The 22,986-nt window shown below is 41.5% G+C and overlaps 1 protein-coding gene across 2 annotated transcripts in view; it reads right to left on the bottom strand.

Annotated features, from left to right (window-relative positions):
• SPEF2 (sperm flagellar 2) overlaps positions 1–22,986 on the bottom strand; it is a 164,982-nt gene that overhangs the window by 66,338 nt on the left and 75,658 nt on the right. The window contains exons 16-21 of one of the 2 annotated variants that reach the window (XM_078066629.1): positions 20,387–20,495; positions 19,169–19,326; positions 16,131–16,199; positions 10,035–10,193; positions 6,155–6,229; positions 1,404–1,552 (exon numbers count right to left, since the gene is read on the bottom strand). In XM_078066629.1, the coding sequence (XP_077922755.1) occupies positions 1,404–1,552; positions 6,155–6,229; positions 10,035–10,193; positions 16,131–16,199; positions 19,169–19,326; positions 20,387–20,495 (719 nt within the window). The remainder of the gene's footprint in view (positions 1–1,403; positions 1,553–6,154; positions 6,230–10,034; positions 10,194–16,130; positions 16,200–19,168; positions 19,327–20,386; positions 20,496–22,986) is intronic. The other variant, XM_078066630.1, reaches the window with a different exon arrangement.

The following is a 22,986-nucleotide window of genomic DNA, read 5'->3' as shown; positions in this document are numbered from 1 at the left end:
TGCCAAATCTCAGGGTTAATGTTTATTTTTTCACTTCTGCCCTCTATTTCCTTCTTGTCCTCTATATATTTATTTCTCTCATGAGCTTCAAGGTTTGGATTTAAGGATTAGATTTCAATATTTTTGTCTCTTACTCCCCAACCCTACCAAATAATATCATTTTAGTTTTATCTACTTCCCAACAACCATTTCTATATCCCGATTCTATGACAAGTTTTTTTAATGTATTTATTTCAATAAGTAGCTTCTGTTTGGCTGAGTGATATTACACTCATCTACAATTATATCATTTAATGTTGTCATTTTCAAATATTTTCTGTTCTAGCTTCCTTATCAATGTAAATTAATTAAATCATTAGAGCTTCATCAAGAATCTACGTTGTGTTTGATTCTGTATTGAATATAGTCGATTATCCCACATGTTCTTACCCTCTTTAAAGAGGTTATAATCTAATTGGGGATATAAGACATTTCCCTAGGAAAGATCAATAATAATAGCAACAGCACAACCACTGAAATTCATGATTGGGTCTCAAATGCCTGGCCCGAGCAGTCAGTGCTCAGAGTTCATAAGAGTAAGAATTCACTGAGGATTGCGGTGAAAAAAAAAAGGGGCTGCATCTTTTATAGAGCAATTTGTCTTTGAAAAAAGTGCGAAAGGAAAGACCATTCTTGGTGATTTTCTTAAGATGATTTATCTATTGAAGCAACCAGCTTTGCCTACGTGGAGACTGGGCTTTGCAGTTGTCAGAGAACAAAGAACTGAAGGGAGTTCCCAGAGTTCACCTTATTCTGGCATACCTATTTAAAGTTCTCAGGCCAGACAGTGACCTGTTCTTTTATTAGTTTAGTTAGCTTCAAAAAGTTTCTTCTATTTGTAAAAAGTCAGAAGTTAAACTTCATTTGAAAGCATTACAATGCAGACATGAGAATATGGATGGAGGGCTATAATTTGCTGGATATGTGTTCTGAGGAAGTCATTCTTCCAGGAAACTGCATCTCTGCTTGTCCTTGGGGAGAAAATTGGTCCTCACAGAACCCATTTGTTCTTCTGCTTTCAGCACTTAATAGTGGTTCACAGCATGACTCAGAAACTCGAAGGAGTAGAGAGAGGATACAATGTGATTCAATGAATAGCGTCAAAAATTCACCTCGGCTTTTTTTATTATTATTTTCAGTTAACCAACATATAGTCCATCATTAATTTTTGATGTAGTGTTCAACGATTCATTAGTTGAGTATAACACCCAGTGCTCATCACCATGCGTGCCCTCACCTTGGCTTTCTGATGAGCATACATATCACCAGCTATAAAAGGCCTGGATGGTGCAAATAATGGTGTGAATCTTACTATAAACAAGAGAAAGGCTAGCTTCTACTAGCTTCAATCTAAACTGCCATACCTCAGGAATTGGTTCATTCACGTAGACCCATTCTTCGGCTCCTGGCTTAGGTGGTGGTGGCACTATGGGAACAGGTGACGCATCTGTAGAATCGGCAGGTGATTTCTTTACTGGTGCTTTCCCTCCTGGTGATTTTCCTTTAGGAGAACCTTAAATATGCATAATAAATCATTCCACTACAAGTAGATGAATGGAACCAGATTCTGGTGGATGAATAAATCTAGGATTATTGTGGACTTCAGGCAACTCATTAAGCAGTTTTGGGAGTCTTAGCAAATCAAAAAAATCAAACACCCCATTCTCTACAGCCTCCAAATTAACCAATAATATCAGGAACAGGTTTGGGGGTTTTGTTTTGTTTTGTTTTGTAAGCCACTCAGGTTTTTTGTCCAGTTGGCTATCAAAAGCAACTTGGTATTTTATTTTTGTCTCTGTCCTTGCTTCCATAATGAACAAAGTTTACACTGAAAAGTGCATTTCATTTACTATTGCAAATACTAGCAAATTAAATTCTCCATCCTGAATGAGAAAGAGTAAGTCTACTATGAGCAGTGCTCTTGATCGGTTTTGTTTGTTTGTTTGTTTTTGTTTTTGTTTTGAAGCTCAGGGGAGGAGTAGGGAGGAAGGAGGTTACTGTAAGTCAGCCGGAGTCAGTGAAGGATGTGGGGAAGGAGACAGAGTATTGTAGCTCCTGAATATTCCAACATTCCCTGAATGAGACACAGGGTTTCTGAGTGGGAAACTGTATTTCTTGCTACACTCAGGGAGTATGGATGAAGGTACCTTCTGTGCCATAAGCCTGGCTGAATTAAGGCGTAAGAAAGAGAGAAGGGGAGAGAAGAGGAAGAGAGAGGAGGGAGGAAGAGGAGGTAGAGAAGGAGAAAGAGGAGGAAGAGAAAGAATGCTAATGTTCAGTTAAGAATCCAGAAAGGGCATATGCTTCACTCCCCCCGAGAGCATGAAGAAAGGAATCTAGACCAGTTGGGTGGCATGGCACTCTTATGGTCTGAAAGATCCTGTGATTCATCAAAGTAGCGGAACTCAGAAAGCCTAATATTTCCTTAAAGGATCAAGGTTATTACGGTTTAGAAAATCATTCCGTTTAAATTGCACTTACCTTCAGAATAATTACTGAGATTTTAGATGCAGTTTATAGACACTTATAGATTTGGGAATACTTTATTTCCCAAGCTATATTTCCTTAATGAGTATTATTTAATGATAATGCTATTTAGAAAAGTAAATATATCTTACACTTTTATGCTAGTTAAATTATATAGATTATAAGTAGAGGGGAAATTGTCAATTATGTCTTATGGAGAGTTTAGGTGACCTCTACTTATACATTTAAAAATGGTATCCATTATCTATAGGTCTAAAGTTATATCCAGCTCTTTTTACATTTAGGCAAAATTTAAGAAAATCTTTGTTCAGGCAATAACCAACAATGTTCATTATTTGATATATATTTCAATAGGGTGATTTCCCGTTATTTGACCTGAATCTGGTGAAATAAAAATGATAACACTATGGGCACTTTAAGATGAATTTCTCTAAGAAGAATTCCTAAGAGGAAGAACTTTGCAATTGTAAATGTGAGACTGAAATGAGTTTCTTCTTTCTTCTTTTCTTAAATAACATGATCATTCAGTGAAAACTAAGAGCCAGGTAGTCTTTTTGGACCATCGTGCTTTGATTCCATTTAACTTATATCTATTTTTTAACAATGAAAATGCTAAGGGGAAAAACAAAATTTGAATGAATAAAAATGTATCTATGCCATAGGGATTTGAACATAATCTGCCAGCATCTTAAATGTAACAGGGGGGCGTTTCTTTCTCAGTACCACTCACCCGACCACATGGAAGCTTCAGTTTCTAATGAGAGACCGGCTTTCACTTGAAAGCTGGATTGTTTAGTCCCCAGTGTAGCCGTTCAATGTTGAAATAGAAACAGTTCATATGTATGTTTTTCCTAAATTGCAATCCAAATGAAATATTTTGGGGGATGGGACATATAAAAAATATGTTATAAATAATTGAATGTTTCTGATATTCCAATGGCTACAGTACAGGATTAATCCTTGGGCTCCAGTTTAATAGTTCCCCAATTTTAATGCTCATCAGAATTCCCTAGAGGGCTTATTAAAACACAAATTGCTGGGCCCCTCCAGGAGTTTTAGATTTGGTAGGTCTGGAGTGGGGCCAAGTATTTGTGTTGTTAGTAAGTTCCCAGGTGACCACACTTAAAGAGCCACTGTTCTGGTGGATGCAGCCAGGTATTTCAATTTCATTAGCCTTTTATCTTTTTCCATGCCCTTCCAGTTAAATGTCACTGATGTTTATAACACTGACATTTCATTTACTGCTAAGTGGCCTGGTAGCACCTATTACTATAAGTCAAGTCGGAAAGCAAGCACTGGAACGATGCCAATGCCAACACATGGGCAGGCCAGTGGAACTAAAGACAACATCATTCCCTGATGTTTGTTCCATAAAACTCTAGCCCCAGTAGATACTCTTCCAAGAGAGAATTCTGCAGCCAAAATATTTTGGGATATTAGATATTGTATTTCCCACTTCCTTAGAGATGCATATTGATATATTTTTTAAAATCCTGCATTAAAAACTTTTTAACTTGGCCTAACTCAGTATTTTCTGCAATTAATTGATTAGGGAAAACTTTCTTCATTCAGCCCCTAATTAACAAGTGGTAGGTAAGGTCATGGGGTTGAAAAGCTGTGTTTTATGAATCAATAACGTGGGACAATGGCAAATGGGTTGAAGAGAATAAGAAATGATTTAAGAACACCAAAATACACTTGGCAAAAGGCATTTCAGTCACAAGATTTGGGAGAAGAAGGGTAGAGACTGATCTGTTATGCAGAGAAGAAGAGGACTGAGTCAAAGATGTCAACAGCAGGAAATAAAGGTAAGTTTGAAGAAAGAAAAAAGGAGATAGCTCCTTAAACCAGAAGAGATGATCTCATTATAATGGTATCAACTGACCTATGAGATAAATGGATAATCAATCAGTTGTGTTCACCTCCAGTGATGTTAATTTTAAATACTAAGAATTAAAATCATAACTTCCTTTTAATGAGGAAACCTATGACACATGCCGAAAAACAGCATTTCTATGTAACAGAAAGACTTCTAAATCATGATTGCAAATTCACCTATTTCAAATATTATTTAACACAACAGAAATCCAGTAAAATAAAAGCAAAAAATGCTTGAAAGTTCTTAGTTACTTAAATTGAGCTAACTGCATGACTCCAATGTATATATTTTACTGGTTGAACTTGTATTTGCTTATGATTTGTTTGGGGTGTGTATACTTTTAAATAAGGATGCTCTTAAAGCATGTGCATTATTATATTTAACTTGATTTGGTAACTAATATGCATAGTATATTTAATTTGTTTTTTTTAATTTGTATTTTTGAAGATTCTATGATGATCCTTCATTTGCTTTTATTGATCACAATGAGAAAGCAAGGAATAAATACTGTAAATGCAAAAACTATTCTCCTATTAGTAAATCGGTAGAGCTGAGCATAAATTATAGCCCTTAACATTTTGGCTAAAATTTATATCTCAGTGTTAACTCATCAGGTGGCTCTAGTTATATATCATGTTACATAATTAGAGAAGGATGAAATTCTCTTTGGGATCATGGTTATGTATTTTTAAATGGCAAAATAAAGATCCTTTCAGCCCATCATTATGTGAACTTGCACACTCTTGGCTTGCAACTGCATTTGGCAATTTGTAATGAGAAGTTAAGAAAACGTACACACTCATGACAACCCCATTTGAATATACCCTGAAAAAGCCAACTGTATATATTTATAACTGCATTTCAATCTTGAATTGGTTGTTATAGCAGCTTCAACATAAATCTAACTAAGATGCTGTTACGAGTCTAGGATTTTCTTCTGTCAACTATCAATTACTTAAAAATTTTACCCCCTTTATTTCACAGAAACAGTTAAAATAGAAAAAAATTACATGAAATTAGGGTGAGGACAAGTACAACTTAAAGTGGAAGGTCAAAACTGGGAGAGGTATTAGAAAGCAGATACTGAGATCTAGGTACCCTTGCATGGATACGGGCACTAGTTTGGTTCTGAACTTCTGGTCAGCCAAAATAGAAAAGGAAGTATCATCATTTAGATGTGCTAATTACCTAACCACTCAGAGGAAGAAAGAGTTTCCTGTCCCTTGATTCTGAATGAAATTTCTCACCTAGGATTTCATATACGGGCCATTAAATGATGTAGTGGGCATACTATCCCCTCAAAAAATAAAATATGAGGGTATTATTGGTATAATGAGAGTTTCACCTGCACTGCTATGTTATACTGTGAAGGGAGTTGAGGACTTTATACCGAAGTGCGTTATCAGTGAAGGCAATTTGATGAGAGCTCAAGAAAATATGGTTCAGTGCATAGCTTTCTGATGGCATAGCTTAGCCCAAGGATAACACCTATAATTTCTACGATGAATGGATATTCTGTATACTAGATATCTCTAAATTATTCCCCACAAACATCACTTTTCTCAGCAGGACCTTTGCTAAAATCCAGGCTACAGAACGACTGAGGTTATATTCTTTGGCAAGGGCTTATGGTTTACAAGGCCTAAGAGAAGTATTCAGTGTGTACAACTAACAAATCTGGCTCTCTTCCCTGAGGCAGTTAGGAAATGCAGAATTACATTGAACCATATCTATCTTTATCTGCGGTACCTTTTCTTTTGAGTGAAGTGTCACCTTTCTTCCCTTTTCCTTCCTGAAGAGATTCTTGCTTACCATGCAAGGACTCTAAACAAAATTCAAGACATAAACATTATTGATGATTTTCTTTAATATTCTGGGCTATATTACTCATACACAATCCAACGCTATTTCTCACAGATAAACAGTTATATTTGTGACGTCTTCACTTGAGCTAAAATTAAGCTGAAGACAGACTGGATTAAAACTTCTTGAATGACAGCCCTGATAGTGCTATTTGATTTGTCACACTGAGAAGTTTAGTATCAATATTTGGTAGTGGACTTGATTGTAAACTCTTCAATGCAACATAACCTGCAGAGTTTTAAAAGTTAGTTACAAGTTCATTTGAAGCATATGGCTCTATTTTTATTTATTTCAACTAAATGATCCTTATACAATAAGACAACTAAATCTGTAATAAGAATGATGCCAAAACACCTTGAGGAAGAGCTGAATAACCACATTGTTTTGAGATGATGCATCCTTGAGCTTTTCCTGACCTCACGCCTTGTAATTTCTACATTTCCGTTTTGCATTGACTATAACTTGCAATGTAAAGGATGGTTTGGATATGGTTATCTTGGATTCCTTGAACTCTAGTTCAAAACTATGCTGGAAGGGGGAAAACAGGAAACTGATCATCTAAAGGTCAATAAGGCATCCCAAATAATAAATTAGTTCCTTGAAAAAATTCCCTATATTCCACATTATTCACCAAACAAGTTCAATCACTATTTACCCTTTGCCCTGGGCTACAGTTTATTCTTCATTGGAAGGATGGACATATGGGACAATTTAAATGCCTATGATGGAGAGACCCTGTCTGACCTACTATTTATATTTAGAAGTGATAATTATAAGAATGTGTAAATGTATAGCACATGCCATATTTAAACTTCTCAGGTCCAACAACCAAGACTTCATAGAAAGAAGACATAGAAAAGGATTAACCTTAAACTTGGTCAGCCTCTATAAAAAGACTTTTCAGTATCCAAATAGCCGACTGCCAGACTCAAAAATAAGTAAACAAACAAACAAATAAACAAAAACCAAACATTTGAACTAGTTGCTTTTTTTAGAAATAAGCTTAGTAATAATAACAATAAAGTTTAGATAAGCTCCTACTTCCTTTAATAACAATACTTTGGGTAACCAACTATTTAGCTCTAAACTAGCTCTAAACAAGGCAACAGAGAATAGAAGTTACAGATAGAGATATCTGAATTTATAAAGGACACTGAATTTATAAAGCATTGTGGGCAAGTCTAATTTCGGCTGGGGCAACATCTACTCTACCTGTTTTTTTAAAATCAGTTCTAAAATAGATTCTGAAATCTCAAAAAATATTTTTAAATAGCAGCATGGATATAGTACTATTATATTCTGTCACACTGACAGCTCAAGTTTTAAATTGAATTCTGAAGTTTGGTAGTGGATTTGATAATAGACCCTTTAATAGAATGTTAACTGTGAACTCCTTCAGATTTAATCCCAAGTACATTTGAAGCAGATATAAAATGTAGAACTATATACAATGCAGAACCATATGGGGACAAAATGACTGTTTGTACTCAGTGCCCTATGCCTCCTTCTTTACTGTTTCTACCCTGATTTTTTTTTTTTAATTTTTGGTAAATAATTCCTCTTTTCTTTTCTTTTTTTTTTTTTTAAGATTTTATTTATTTATTTGAGAGAGAGAGACACAGCGAGAGAGGGAACACAAGCAGGGGGAGTGGGAGAGGGAGAAGCAAGCTTCCCGCGGAGCAGGGAGCCTGACGCGGGGCTCGATCCCAGGACCCTGGGATCATGACCTGAGCCGAAGGCAGACGCTTAACCGACTGAGCTACCCAGGTGCCCCAGTAATTCCTCTTTTCATCTCAACTTCTAAAGATTGTAGTTGGGTGTTTGAGATGGACATGTTCAGAAGCCTCAGGTTTTCATTTCTGAAAATGTTTCATTTGAAAAAAATTGTTAATTATTTATATAAAAATAAACAAACCTGCCAGGAACTTTCCCCTCTAAAATTGCTTCACTAAGCTTCCCTGAGCTGTAAAGGCAGCTGCCCGTTTCACTGCCTCGCTCTACTGCCTCCTCGATGCCCACGAGCACAGAGATCTCTTTCCATTAAGGCATTGCTGTTGGAAGGCAGTAATTAGGCCTCTGGAGATTAACACTTGGATAAGTTTTTAAAGATCAGGCAGTAGGCCTGTCCTTGGTGAAAAAAAGAGACAGATGCAAGCACTCTTTTAAGCAACAATAGCTTTATTATTCCTCCCATGCACAGTATTCAAGAATACAATTTTAAAATCGCAAGCAAACTTCAGAAACTTAAAGACTGAACTGTGTTATAACCAGAAACACCAGAGATTGGTTTCGGGGAATGGCTCAGGTACACAGGTCACCCAGATTTCGAGCGGACCAAGGGGGAGGTCGTGGTAGGACAGCCATGGTCAGAGGTTAAAGGACTATATTGGATAAGTCTAGGCTACTCGAGCCCCTGTGAAAACTGTTCTCCCCAGTTCTAAACAGATTTCTATTTTTCCTCCAGACCTCTGAATTTTTTTTTTTTAAAGATTTTATTTATTTATTTGAGAGAGAGAGAATGAGAGACAGAGAGCATGAGAGGGAGGAGGGTCAGAGGGAGAAGCAGACTCCCTGCCAAGCAGGGAGCCCGATGCGGGACTCGATCCAGGGACTCCAGGATCATGACCTGAGCCGAAGGCAGTCGCTTAACCAACTGAGCCACCCAGGCGCCCCTGGACCTCTGAATTTTTTTTTAATTCCTAATGAGGTAGTGGGAAAAGGGCATATATATTTAATTTATGGCTTTGTGCTTTATTGTTCATATGATAAAAAAAACATTTCTTTAGAATTTGCGTGTTTTGCCTTCAGCCAAACCCCATTTTATTGGAATACAAGTGGTCTTTAATAGAACATAATATATGTTACTTAAGTCTTTAAATTTATTTGCTTAATATAAATAAATTCAATTAAAAAATTCACATCCTTCTCAAATGTCCACGAAGCACAAAGATTCTGGAGTTTAAAAATACAATGCTGACACAAGATCAAAGATTCCTGGGTCGACTTCTGTAATGCACAGCCAGCTACTTACAAAGCTAAAACTAGACCCGAGAGCCACATTTGTTTCCTATACACAGCACCAAACTGATACTAACATTCTACCAATATCGTGCACTGCAACGGTTGAGCACTTCACTTTGGTCATTATATTTATTGTCTACCACTTAAGTTAATGGCCCTTCGTGGTTAAAGATGTAGAAAGAACTTAAGCTAAAAAAATACTCCCTACACAAACTCTTTATCCGTATATATTATAAATTACAAACATACATTTCCTGAGAAGCCAGGTGCTCATTTCTATCCTTTTATTATCACATATACTCCCACAGATGATGAAGTTACATATGAATTCTAGACCCTGAGGAATGCTGTTGATTTGTTCCCTTATTCTTATGAACAACTGGCTATACTAACTCTCATTTTCTGAAGATGTTCTCACTCTACAAAAAAACATCAGTCTACAGTTCAGCAAACAGACGTCCGTCCTTTTGATCTGCTCTAAGTTCCTTCCGGTTATTCTCTGTGCCCTTCCTATTCTCACCTGTGGCCTTATTCTAACCAGAAGAACTGGGTAGGAGGACTCCACTTTCCCTCCACGCTCTTAGCTACTGAGGACTTTCCCACTTCTGTCTGAGCACCTAACCATACCATTGAAGTTGCTCCAAGTCTGAATCTAAATAAGGGCATTGGTACTGCGATTCATAATTCTTTTCTAAGCGAAGATAAGAAACTGGAAAACAGGATTATAAATTATTCTGTCAATCACCTGATGGTGGTTTCCCTTTTGCTGGAGGAGTTTTTGGATGGGTTTCCTTCTCCTTTTCTGGCTCAAGAGAAGGAAGGGGAGGGGGAGGAGGAGGCGGAGGCTCAGCCAGGGGGACTTCTTCTTTTTTCTCAGCTTCCTTTTCTTCTAACTTCTTTTTAACTTCGAAAAGATAAGAAGAATGGACCTTTATTAGAGACTCTAGACACCCGCTATTTTACTTGAACCAAGATAAGCCTAAATTAATATAAAATTGCCCATACTGATTTAAGTTTAAATTCACGTTTTAAGGCTCTCCCTTAAATCATCCAGTCCTTAAAGCTAGGATTTGAAGCCTTCTCTGCCTGGTTAGAAACGTTGTTTTCTTTTTCTTTTCTTTTTTTTAATTAACCTATAATGTATTATTTGTTTCAGGGGTATGCTCTGTGATTCATCTGTCTTACACAATTCACAGTGCTCCCCATAGCACATACCCTCCCAATGTCCATCCCCCCATCACCCCATCCCTCCCACCCCCCTCCACTCCAACAACCCTCAGTTTGTTTCCTGAGATTAAGAGTCTCTTATGTTGTTTACTTTGTGGATAATGATGATGATGATGATGATGTGTGTGCGTGTGTGTGTTACGGAACCTGGACTGGATCGCCCGATGGAAGAACCAAGCAGCACTCGGAGATACTGGAGGACAGGAGGCTTATTTAACGCCAGTGGGCTCAGAGGAGAGTGGTCTCCAAAGGTCTGAGCCCCGAGCACAAACAAAGGGGGCAATTTATACACTTCTACTTCCACATACTTGGCACTTTTGGCACGTGCGCGAAGCAGGGCAGGGAGAAGAACCCGGAAGAGCCCCGGGGCAGGGACTGGGACTCTCTCACTGGCTCGGTCGGCCATCTTAGGACATAGATTTTCCTTATCATTCCCCCCTTTGATGTCCCATTAAACACCTAGTTTAGAGGGCATCATTCTGTTTGACTCTGAGGGTTGACTGCAAGGCTTGGGGCAAACACGGACTTAATCATAAACTTAATAGCACACCAGGTAGCAGAAGACCAGGACAGACTGGGGCCAGGAAAATCATGGTGAAATGCACTCAGGAGTAGACAGCAGAGGGCCAGTAAAAGTGGGATTTATGACCTTAGGTAGAAGCCTCTGGGGGAAAGTCCAGTCAGAAGGGGCAGCAGTATACAGTCTGACTCCCAAGATGAGGGAAATCACGCCGATGAGAGCCAGGGACCATGGTGGGGTCTCGTCAAAGGTGAAGCTGGAGTGGGTTCGTGAAGTCTGACTGGACTCTCCACTGGCGCGGCTCCTCATCCGAATGATGAGCTTTCTTCACTCTTGAGTGGTGGACCCATGGGGTGACACCTGAGACCTTGAGGGCAGTAGGGGTGGTTAGAACAACAGTGTGGGGCCCTGTCCACTGCGGTTTGAGGGGGTCTTTCTTCCAATCTTTGACACAAACTGAGACCCCTGTCTGGAAGGAGTATACCTGAGACCCTAAGGAGATTGGGGCCCTCTCAATGGTGTACTTTTGTAATTTATTTAGGGTGGCCCCCAGGGCCTGAAGCTGCTCCTTTATCCCTTTATCTCCAACCTGATGTAAATTTCCTGGAAGGCTTCCCAAGCACGGGGGAGGCCATCCATATATTAATTCGAATGGGGAGAAACCTGATGTCTGGGGCTTGCAGCGAGCATGCAGGAGAACTAGGGGTAGCAGATCCGGCCATGGGAGGTTAGTCTCCTGACAAAACTTTGCTAAGGTTCTCTTGAGGGTGCGATTCATTCGCTCTACCTTCCCTGAACTTTGGGGCCGGTAAGCAGTGTAGAGTCTCCAGATGATGTTGAGAGATTTGGTCAAGACCTGTACAATGTCTGCCACAAATGCGGGTCCATTGTCACTATGGATTGTTAATGGCAGGCCGAACGATCTCCCATAAGAGGACTTTAGCTACTTCCCGGCTTTGCTCCATCCTGGTCAGAAAGGCTTCGACCCACCCAGAGTATGTGCATACTATTACTAGGAGATATCTGAACCCCCTGCTCGGCTGCACATCTGTGAAGTCTACCTCTAGATCTTCGAAGGGGGTTGCTCCCATCCTCTGGACACCTGGTGGGGGCCGTGGTGCAGACCGAGCATTATTTTTAGCACATGTTATGCACCATTCACTCGTTGCTCGGCACAGTGCTGGCAGCTCACTGATGTAGTAGTGCTTCTTGAGAAGGCTGTAATGCAGTTTTTCCCAGATGAGTGAGTCGGTGGTGTTCCTTGACTAGATGCCCTCAAGTTGCTGTTGGAACAAAGATGCACCTGTCTGGCATCATCCACCATCCATTTTCAATCAGGTTGGCCCCCTCAGCCATGGCCATTCCTTTCCCTTTTTAGTGTAATTGCGCAGAGGGACTTCTTCCAGGGGTGTTAGGGCCATGATGAGGGAAGGGGCTCTGTCTATGTCCTCACTGGCTGTGGCCTTGGCTGCCTCATCTGCCAGACGACTTCCCCGTGCTATGGGGTCATCTCCTTTCTGGTGTCCCTTACAGTGCAGGATTGCTACTTCCTTTGGAAGCCAGGCGGCTTCGAGGAGTCTCAGTATCTCCTCCTTGTTCTTGATAGCATTTCCTGCTTCGGTTAGGAGGCCCCTTTCCTTGTAGATGGCTCCATGTATATGTAGAGTAGCAAAGGCGTACCGAGAGTCAGTATAGATACTGACTTGCTTGCCTTCACCGAGGGTGAGTGCTCTAAGGCATATAATTCAGCCCGTTGAGCTGACCATCCAGCTGGTAATGCCTTACCTTCTAGGACTTCAGTGGTTGTGGTTACTGCATAACCCGCTTTCTGGGCACCCTCCTGTAGGTAACTGCTGCCATCGCTGAACAGCGTGAGCTCTGGATTCTTTATGGCTTGATCCCACAGATCTGGATGGCTCACGTAGACTTCATCAGTCACCTCAGAGCAGTCATGGTCTGGTACCCCCTCTTCCATGGGGATAAAGGTTGCTGGATTTAATGTCCTTACTGTTTCAAGGGTGACCCGTGGGTTTTCACAGAGGAGCCCTTGGTATTGTGCTAGCCGAGAGTTGGAAAGGAAGTGGTGTCCCTGTGCCATCATGAGGGACACAACTGCATGAGCGACCTTGACATTAAGTTCTTGCCCCAGGGTAAGTTAGTCTGCCTCCTGATGAGTAGGACTGTGGCTGCCAGCGCCCTGAGGCATGGCGGCCATCCCGCTGCCATGGGGTCCAGCTTCTTTGACAGGTAAGCAACTGGCCATTGCCAGGGCCCAACAGTCTGGGTGAGTACCCTGAGTGCTATTTTTTCCTTTTCATGTACAAAGAGATTGAAGGGTTTTTCTACATCTGGTAAGCCCAGGGCTAGAGCCTGCCCCAGGGTGGTCTTTATCTCTGTGAAAGCGGCTTCTGCCTCCTCAGTCCAGGCAGGGGGTTCTCGATCTGGTCCCCCTAAGAGATCATAAAGAGGTCTTGCTATTGCTGAGAACTCAGGGATCCAGATGCGGCAGAATCCTGCAGCCCCCAGGAATTCTCGTAGGCCCCTTTTTGTCTGGGGCTGTGGCAGGAAGATGATGACCCTTTTTCTCTCCAGCCCTAGTTCTCTTTTCCCTTGGGTGAGGAGGAAACCAAGGTATTGGACCTGTTGTAGGCAGATTTGTGCCTTCTTCCATGAGGCTCGGTATCCCAAGTCTGACAGGAGCTGTAGGAGGGCCTTTGTGCCTTTTGTGCAGTCTTTTTGTGTGTCACTGGCAAGGAGGAGGTCATCCACATACTGGAGGAGGATGCATCACGTGGCCTCTCTTGGGAAGCTGGCGAGGCCCACGGCCAGCACTTCCCCAAAGAGGGTTGGTGAGTTTTTAAACCCCTGCAGGAGGCGCGTCTAAGACAGTTGCATCTAGCACCCTATATCAGGTTCAGACCATTCAAAGGCAAATAGTGGCTGGCTCTGGGGAGCTAAGCGGAGGCAGAAGAAGGTATCCGTCAAATCTAGGCAAGTGAACCATCTGGCCGACCCTGGGATTTGGCTGAGGATGGTGTATGGATTCGGGACCACTGGGTGCAGAGAGATGGTCACCTTGTTGATGGCCCGTAGGTTTTGAACTGGTGGTATACCCCTCCTGGCTTCTTGACTGGCAGGAGTGGGGTATTCCAGGCTGATTGGCACTCGACTAGAATACCTGCTTCTTTGAGTTTGGTCAGATATTCTTGGATGCTGATCTTAGCTTCTGTGGAAGGGGGTATTGCCTTTGCCTTTGAGGTTGGGCTCCTGGGATCAGTTCAACAATGATAGGGGCCCGATTCCGGGCTAGTCCAGGTAGGTTGTTTTTAGCCCATACTGAAGGGAAGGCGAGTCTAAACTCCAACGGGCTGCTCAGTTGGGCCTGAGCACAGAATAGCCTCCATTCTTCTTCCCTTGGCATGGTAATTGCTAGTATTAGAGACCCCATCTCTTCTTGCCTTGGATTCAATAGGAGGCAAGTGTGTCCAGTGGGCTCAAAGGTTATCTGAGCCCTAAGCTTGGAGAGCATGTCTCAGCCCAGGAGAGGGATGGGGTGATCAGGCAGATAAGGGAATTCATGTCGGACCTTGTGGCCCCCAAGTTCACACTGGCGAGCCTGGCAAAAGGGCTGTTGTATCGCCTGCGTCCCGGTGGCCCTAAGGATGGTCGCAGTCCTTTTGCTGAAAGGGGCCACTGGGGAGGTGACAACAGAGTGCTCGGCCCCAATATCAACCATAAAAGTCACCGGTTGGCCCCCCACCTTCATTCTGACCATGGAATCATGGGGGCCAAGGAGGAAAAAGCCCAGTCCCCATCAATCTGTGTCAATTCCCACACAGGGAATTGTAGCAGCTGGGCTTTTGAGCCTTTCCCTGGTTGGGACATTCATTTCTCCAATGCCCTTTCTCTTTACAGTAGGCACATTGATCCCTTGCCAAGGGGGTTCTGGGCTTCCCCCCTTTCGGTGGTTGGGGTCTCCCCATCTTTGTGTTGTCCTTTTCTTTCAGGGCGGCAGTGAGGAGGCTGACTTTCTTTTTCATCTTTTTTGTTGGCTTCCCGTTAGGCTGCAACCTCCCTATTCATGTAGACCTTATTGGCAAACTCTATTAGTTGGGTGATGTTCATCCTGGCAAAACCCTCTAGTTTCTGATGTTTTTTCTGATGTCTGGGGCGGCCTGAGCCACGAAGGAGGTGTTTACCATCTGTTGGCTTTCCTGCATCTCGGGGTCAAATGGAGTGTATATCCTGTAGGCTTCACATAGTCTTTCATAGTAGTCCCCGAGGGACTCCCCTGGTTGTTGAGTGACCGAGGATACCTTAGTCATATTCATGGTTTCTTAGCTCCTACCCGGATTCCCTGGAGGAGGGCCTCCTGGTACCGGCAGATGTGGGCCTGTCCCTCGATTGTGGTGAAGTCCCATGCTGGGTGCTCTTTGGGTGCATCCATACTAGCCCAGGCAGCAGGGTTGATGACTCCTGCTGGTGCATGCTCCATAGGGTTCTCAACTTGCCAGGGTTCATCCTGACTCCATAGTCTCCCGAAAACCCCTACTTGAAATTTTTGATCATGGTCTCTAGAACCGTAGGTTTACTCTGCCCTGACCCCGTGGTGATGTCCCCGTGTGCAGTGGCGCAGAAACAGACAAAGGGGGGGGGTGCCTCCTGAGGTGAGGAGACCAATCAGGTGCCTGTTTGGCCGTGTCTCGAAGGAGCTTAGATGAGGCTTAGCCGTAGCGGTCTCAGTGTTGTGATTTATGATCAGAAACTATCCTGATGCCACCACAGACTGTGTGCCATTCACCACGGAATCGCAGATGGGCCCACTCAGACTCCATAGGCTTCTGGGGACCTTAAGGGTGCCCGCCCGTGGAGTCACAGAATCAGTCAGCTTGAGCAAGCCAGGTCAGACTGCACATTCACTCACACATTCACACTCTAGAAGTTATTACATTCCCTCCCTGGGAATCCCTACCTGTGAGATAAGAGGTCTCTGGGAGGTGATCAGGCTCCCCTTCCACCCCAATGGGGGTGGGCCTGTCTGGGTCCTGGGGCCCCAGGCCTTACCAGAATCTGACATCAGGACCAGGTCCTCACCTGCCAAATCTCCTCGAGTCTGGCGGGAACAGCGGAGCAGGGCCGGCCCGAGGTGACCAGGGTGGGAGACTGCCGAAAATTAGGCAGGGAGCACCTTCTCCGTTACGATCCCTCGTTCCATCACCGCCCCGCCGTTGCCCCAAACCGGTGGCAACAATGGGCCAGCGTGGTTGGGTTTCTTGGTCAGGGAACCAAATATTACAGAACCTGGACTGGATTGCCTGACAGAAGAACCAAGCAGCACTCGGAGATCTTGGAGGGTAGGAGGTTTATTTAACGCCAGCGGGCTCAGAGGAGAGTGGTCTCCAAAGGTCTGAGCCCCGAGCACAAACAAAGGGGGCAATTTATACACTTCTGCTTCCATATACTTGGCACTTTTGGCACATGCACGAAGTGGGGCAGGGAGAAGAACCTGGATTGGTGTGTGCGGGAAGCAGAGCAGGGATAAGAACCCGGAAGAGCCCTGGGGCAAGGACTGGGACTCTCTCACTGGCTCAGTCGGCCATCTTAGGACACAGATTTTCCCTATCATGTGTAGCAGGTAGAAAGGCTTGTTGACAAGGGGTGCCAAATGTAAAAGTAACAATCTAAATGTAGTTAATGTAGTGGAATAGGAAAATAAAGGATTACTTCAAAATTAACAGTGGAAAACCAAGGTAAAGAACTCATGAAGAGAAGGTGAAGAACAAAGTGACTGAAGCCTTGGGGGTGGGAATGAGACAGAAGGGGAAAGCCTTCCAGACTTCTGGGAGTAAATGCATGCAAAGTACATAGATTAGTGCATAGTACTCAAGTCTTCTTGACAATTCTTTATCTCAAGCAGAAACTATTTATTGGATTTGAATTGTGCCTCAGAAGAAAGGAAGGGTCCTAACAATGAGGTAAAACTCCCACCACTACTGCTAATAAGTAGTAAAAAACGACAGTAGGCCCAGTTCTGGTTGTCAGAGATAGGTCAGTAAAACAAAAGAGAAAAATCGCTGCCCTCTGAAGCCTGCATTTTAGCAGTGGTTGGCAAACCATAAACATGATGAGTAAGTTACTTTATAGAAGGGGTGGGTGGTGGTAAGTGCTATGGAGAAAATAAACAGAAGAGAGTAAAGAGGATCAGGAGTGCTGGGGGGCAGCTTTTTAAGTTTTAAATAGAGGGCTGAGCAGGGTAGAGGAGCCCGTCAGCCTGGGGGCCTGGAGAGGCAGACATGGCTGGTTCTTGCTTTTGTAGGCTCTTCTTGCTGGTATGGCCCTTTGCCTCTCACCATTCAGGTTCACCCTTCCTGTCTGGCCCTGCCCGGCCTCCCCGGCCTCACCAGCCCTCCTCGTTGGACATGGCAGCAACTGCTGACTGTACCACGGGCCATGAATACCCTCACCCTTGTGTGGCTATTTTTTTTTATACATAGTCCCTCTGCCCTTAGATTCTTTTCAATTCAGCCAGCAAGGAGGCTTATTCTATTAGATGTTTTTTCATAGTGGAAAGTAAGGGTTTTTTTTTTCTGATTATAAAAGTAATACAGAATTATTGTTTGTAAAAGTCCAACAATTTAGACAAATAAGCGGAAATTGCCTGTTAAGCTTCTGTCCCCCTCTTCCTCCACCGTCCAGTACTGTAGAGACTGCCAGATTCTTTCCTGTGCATATATATGTAGTAGGGTATTTAGTATATTTAGTAAAAGTACATACTTTTAAAAACGAAACCGGGACTATTTTATATGTAAATATAAATAGCTTTTTCCTACTTAGAAGTATATAATGGTCACTTCTTCCCCTCAGAATATACACAGAAGGACCACAGCCTTTTATTTATTTATTTTCTTAACTTAATCAGGAGGTTTAATTCAGAGCATTGGGCTAGGTCAATGTTTATGGTTTTAATGATAAAATATCTGTTCAAGTGATTAACCGACAGGAATGTAAATCTTAACTAAGTGGCAGTTGAGCTGTTGATGTATTTAGTGATTGGAATGTAAAATCTTCAGGAAAATGTTGAAGTGAGTCTGATAGCTGGCAAAAACAAACTGATTCTAACCTGTAGATGTTTGAAGCTACAGCTTAGAATTGGTGTTTCTGCCTCCCAACCAAGACTCTAAGATCGCTGTGGGTGGTTTCCTCCAGCCTCTAACCTAATTTCTGACTGTCGAATAACATATTAAGCCACTTAAATAATATATGGATTGGTATTTGTTTTGTCTGAGAGCTTCACGTGGGTGGTTATTGGGAGGAGACATTTGGATGTGGGTGTTTGTCTTCCTAAGCGTGTGCTCCTGGATCCTCACAGTATTTATGGCTTATACCTATGTGCTAGCTTGGGGTCAGCTAATTGATACATTATGGTGGTTAGGTCATGAATGTAGTGACAGGAGACAGCATGCTATCAAGGCAGTTTTAGAATCCTTGTGGTATTATTAACTTTGACCTTTTTTATTATACCAAGAAGATGCTGTTGTCAATACAATTAGGAGTGACTGGTAAACAAAAGAGAAAGATTTATTTTTCAAATCATTTTGCAAAGGTAAAATTCTCCATTGAATTCTGGCTTTGGCAGTGTATTAGCCTAAGATCCCTTTCAATAATAAATTTCAATAATACTATGAAAAGCTAGTGGGCAATTATTATTGGTCGAATGAAGGAGGAAGGAGGTCAGGATGGTTTAATGATAGATGTATTCCAGAAGAAGGCTTATAAAATAAGTAGTTATAATCAGTAAATTCACATCACATCAAGATTTGGGGAAAATAAACTGTCTAGGGTTTCCATCCTAAAAGGAGGGTTAACTCCTGAGGTTAATTTTAACTGCTATTTTTTTTTTTTCCACATGAAAACAGTACTTTCAGTGAGATGACTTATTTTGATTAAATTAAAACAAACAGAAAAATCTCTTATTTAGAAACATCTGCAGCAGAGAGCTAGAGAAGTACTTGTAGATAGTATAACCCAAATAAAACAGAGAACTTTGTCATTGTGTTTTCATTTTTCCCTAAGCTCATTAAAACCACCCATTTCAGTTACATAAGTTCAAAATTATAAAGAAATGTAATTACCTTTATTCTCTTTTTTCATTATTTCTGTCATAAACATTTCTTTTACTTTATGACATAAAGACTGTTTATCTACTTCAGCATTGATTTTTATCAAAATATTTTCTGGCTCTGTAAACCACTGCTCCAATAAAGACCAGTTGTCCAAGAAGCCTATAATCCTGCAAAAATATTGTATGATAACATATACCAATTAAAATATTTGAGTAACATTAATCATGATTTACCTGGCACACATAAGGAAAAAATAAGCTGCCAATACAGTTAAAACTGAAAAAGCAACTCTAAAAAATATACAGGCAATGGAATATTAATTACTTTGAAGAAGAAATTATTTAACCATCAAGCCATATTTTTTTGAGATATATGAGAGTAAAAGAAGATTTGAAAAGGCCACCATTTCAGGAAACCTTCAGTGTAAGTTTGGTTCACTCAGTGAAAATCTACAGGAAGATCGGCTGCACTCACAGTAGAATTAACTCTGAGCACACTTCTCAAGGTAGCTACAGCCTGAGCTACAGCCTGAGGTCATCTGTTTTTCTCTTAGAGACAGAAGTTAAAGAAATCTTTGAGTAAACGTAGATAGCTCAGACTTACTTGCTTGACTCAAAAATAATCTTGGAACGATTCCTGAAACTTTCTTGTCTTCCTTGAGAATGGATAAACTTAATGTAGCTAATTAGCTAATTAATGTAGACAATTACTTTTCTCTGGCTCACCTCCTATTTTTAGACTTCTCCAGGTTTCATAAAATTGTCTAACTCTAAGTTTTCTGTTCCAATGAGCAAACTGCGCACAACCAAGAGAAGGGTGTTTTTTGTTTTTTGGGGATTTTTTTTTGTATAACATCATTTTAGGAAAATGGAAGTCGTTTTAAATTATACTCTGGTCTGATGCCTAGCTCTTTGAAATATCATGATCTTCACTGGCATTTGCTGAATGAGGGCTAAATTAGGAGTCCATGTAATGAACCATAAAGGGAAGTGTTGCCTGATTTAATTCTTCTCTTCCCATTCTAGGATGACTTGCGCTCTGAATATGAAAGCTAGCACATTAATATTTCACCCACCATCAAAACTATTTAGTTTTGTTTTACTTGTAAAAGGCTGAATGCTAGAAAATACATCTTTTTTTTCTAGATCTGATGATTCCAAAGTGACTGATGGTCAGTCTGTTCAAAGGGCAAGAAATAAGAAGCAGGACAGTGAGTTTTAGACTAACCTATGCTGAATCTGATCTCTTAAATTCTGGTCCGCATCCATATCTTGGTTTTCAGCAGCTACATGTTGAGTCATGTCTTCATGAGGAGTTTCACTTGAAAATGCTTCAGCTATGATAAGAAAATTACTTAATTAGATAATTTGCTAAACCAAAGTTTCAGTAGCACTGCTAAAATTTACTGATGCAAGACAGCCAAAATGATATGATCCTGCCATTGATCCAATATTCATTAAAATATTTAACAACATGTTGAAAGAGTATAGTTTTGGGATCAGACTCAAATTTTCCTTGGAAACTGAGGAAAATGACATATGATACAACATTAAAGAGGAGCTGTAGTTTCAATGTGTAGGATCTCAGGACTGACTCTGAAAAGGTGAGAATGAAGAGTGATGGGTCATCATGAATAACAAACTAGGAAATAATGAGAAAATCAACACTATGGTATAAAGATTAAGAATGAAACAACAGGGTGGCCATAAAGTCAAACATATGTAAAAATTATTTTTGACAGTATGTTACAATTCAATAAAGTAAATTACCTTTCTTTCTAGACTGTGATCTTTCTTTATAGGGTAGACATAAAGGAACTGACCACAAGAGACCAAAAACAAAAACAAAAACATCCTCAACAGCTCTGACTGAGTCCTATTCAGGATTGAATGGTACAAAGTCCAGAAAACTCATGAACTTAGAATAAATAGAAAATCATAAAGAGGGAAGAGACCCTTGAACTAGATTAAAAGGAATTCAGTCAATGCAAGAGAACACTGAAGGGTGACCTAATCTTGTTCAGGAAAATGGAGAACTCTCACTGGATAGAGCAATCAGTTTTCTCCATTTACATTTAGGATAGAAAAAGATGAAGTGATTTAGAATACAGAATAATGCTTTTAGGTTATTTATAATACCCAAAGATTACTGGTGTCCGTGATGGGTGGTGGAAGAAGACGTGGGAACTCTTCTCAGGAGGTGCTATCCTGCACCACCTCATGGTCACTCTCTCACTTTGTCAAAGACTTCAGCACATCTATCAGCATGCCTCTCTTCCCCAACTCCACCCTGGCACTGGTCTCCCTTCCCCTTCTCTCCACTTGTGACATTCTCTTTCCAAGACCATGTCCACATCCTGGATTTTGTGATCATCTTGAATGGCTCCATCTCTGAAGTCTTAAAGACCTACACTCCTACTATTTGTCTTTCTAGTACTCCCATATAGCTGATGAATCTTTCCAACATCATCCAGTCCCTACACCCTTTCTCCCAAATTTACTTGCATTATCTTGACTTTTTATTTTCTAGCAAACCTGAGTTGCATGGTTGAACACTCCAGCTTCTCTCCCTCATCTAACAACTTCGATTTGTGTCCTTGAGCTACACGAGCCTTAGCTGATACTTGTCTCTCTTTCCAAGTCTACACTTGAACAGGTAGGCATCCTTGAAGGAAAACACAATTTCATGACTTGTAACCTCACTAATTCCTTGGCTCAAAAATCAGCTGAGTAGATAGATGGATGATAGATACATAGATAGACAGATAGATAGATAGATGATAAAGAATCTGAGATAAGCTTCTTGAGAGTTTTCTTCACTCAAGCTCCCATTCATGCCTCAGTCCACCCCAGACCATCCTTCATGGCCCCCTACTCCATTGAAATAGCTCTCATTCCATTCACCAAAAACATCAAGGCCAATGGACATCCTTATCTTACTTGATTTCTCTGTTGTATTTAAAGGTAAAATTTAGCACACAATTCTTAAATACTTTTACACATATTATCTTATTTTCACAACATAACTTGAAAAGCAAGATTATGATTCTGTAATGGGCCCCAAATTGCACAGGTCATAAATGACAAAGCAGGGATTTGATTCCAGTAATCTGACTCCAGGTTCTGGACTTCTTTTTAATGCTTGAACTGTTTGTTGAACTATACCCACCGAAAAGAATGCATACATGAATATTTAGCTCAATGACCTCATAAACTGAAGACAGTGCCCAGATCAATGAACAAACATTATCAGCCTTGGAAGCCTCTCCCGTTTCTTCTCAGTTACTGTTAGTCACAGAAGCTACCCTTAGAGAGCCTGCACTCAAAGCCTCTCTATGCCTCTCTCCACACTATGAACACTGCTGCTCCCTCTCAGGCTGGCGGATGAACTGCAGCACTGGCTAAAAACCCAGGCAGCCATCTAGTCTCCCATTCTGACACAGCCTTATGCTCCTACACTGCCTGTTCCCTCTCCTTAGGTCTCCCTGGTCTCTTGCCTATTGGGTTTGAGTCTGGCGCCTTTCTCTCTGCCCAGCCTTGGCTGGCCCGATGTTCAGCCTTTGAGCCCACTGGGCTTTGGCTGTAAGCTGCTTCCTTGTGATGCTGTTCTTCAGGCTTCTCCACAGACTCAAGCATTGCAGGCAGCTTGCTGCACCTGACCCTAGAGACTGGGCTCTCACACCCCAACCTGGGCCTCAGGACCCCAGCCCCTACTGGTCTGGGATGGGAATAGTACAACTCGATTTTGAAAATCTGTCCTTTCTTGGCTTATGAGACACTGCTTTCCCTGGCTTTCTTCCTCTCTCTAGCTGCTGCTTCTAAACACTT

This window comes from Halichoerus grypus, chromosome 2 (assembly GCF_964656455.1).
Source record: "Halichoerus grypus chromosome 2, mHalGry1.hap1.1, whole genome shotgun sequence".
In the NCBI taxonomy this organism is placed as follows: domain Eukaryota; kingdom Metazoa; phylum Chordata; class Mammalia; order Carnivora; family Phocidae; genus Halichoerus; species Halichoerus grypus.
Note: the sequence above shows the minus strand (reverse complement) of the source record. Positions and strands in the feature narration are given on the sequence as shown.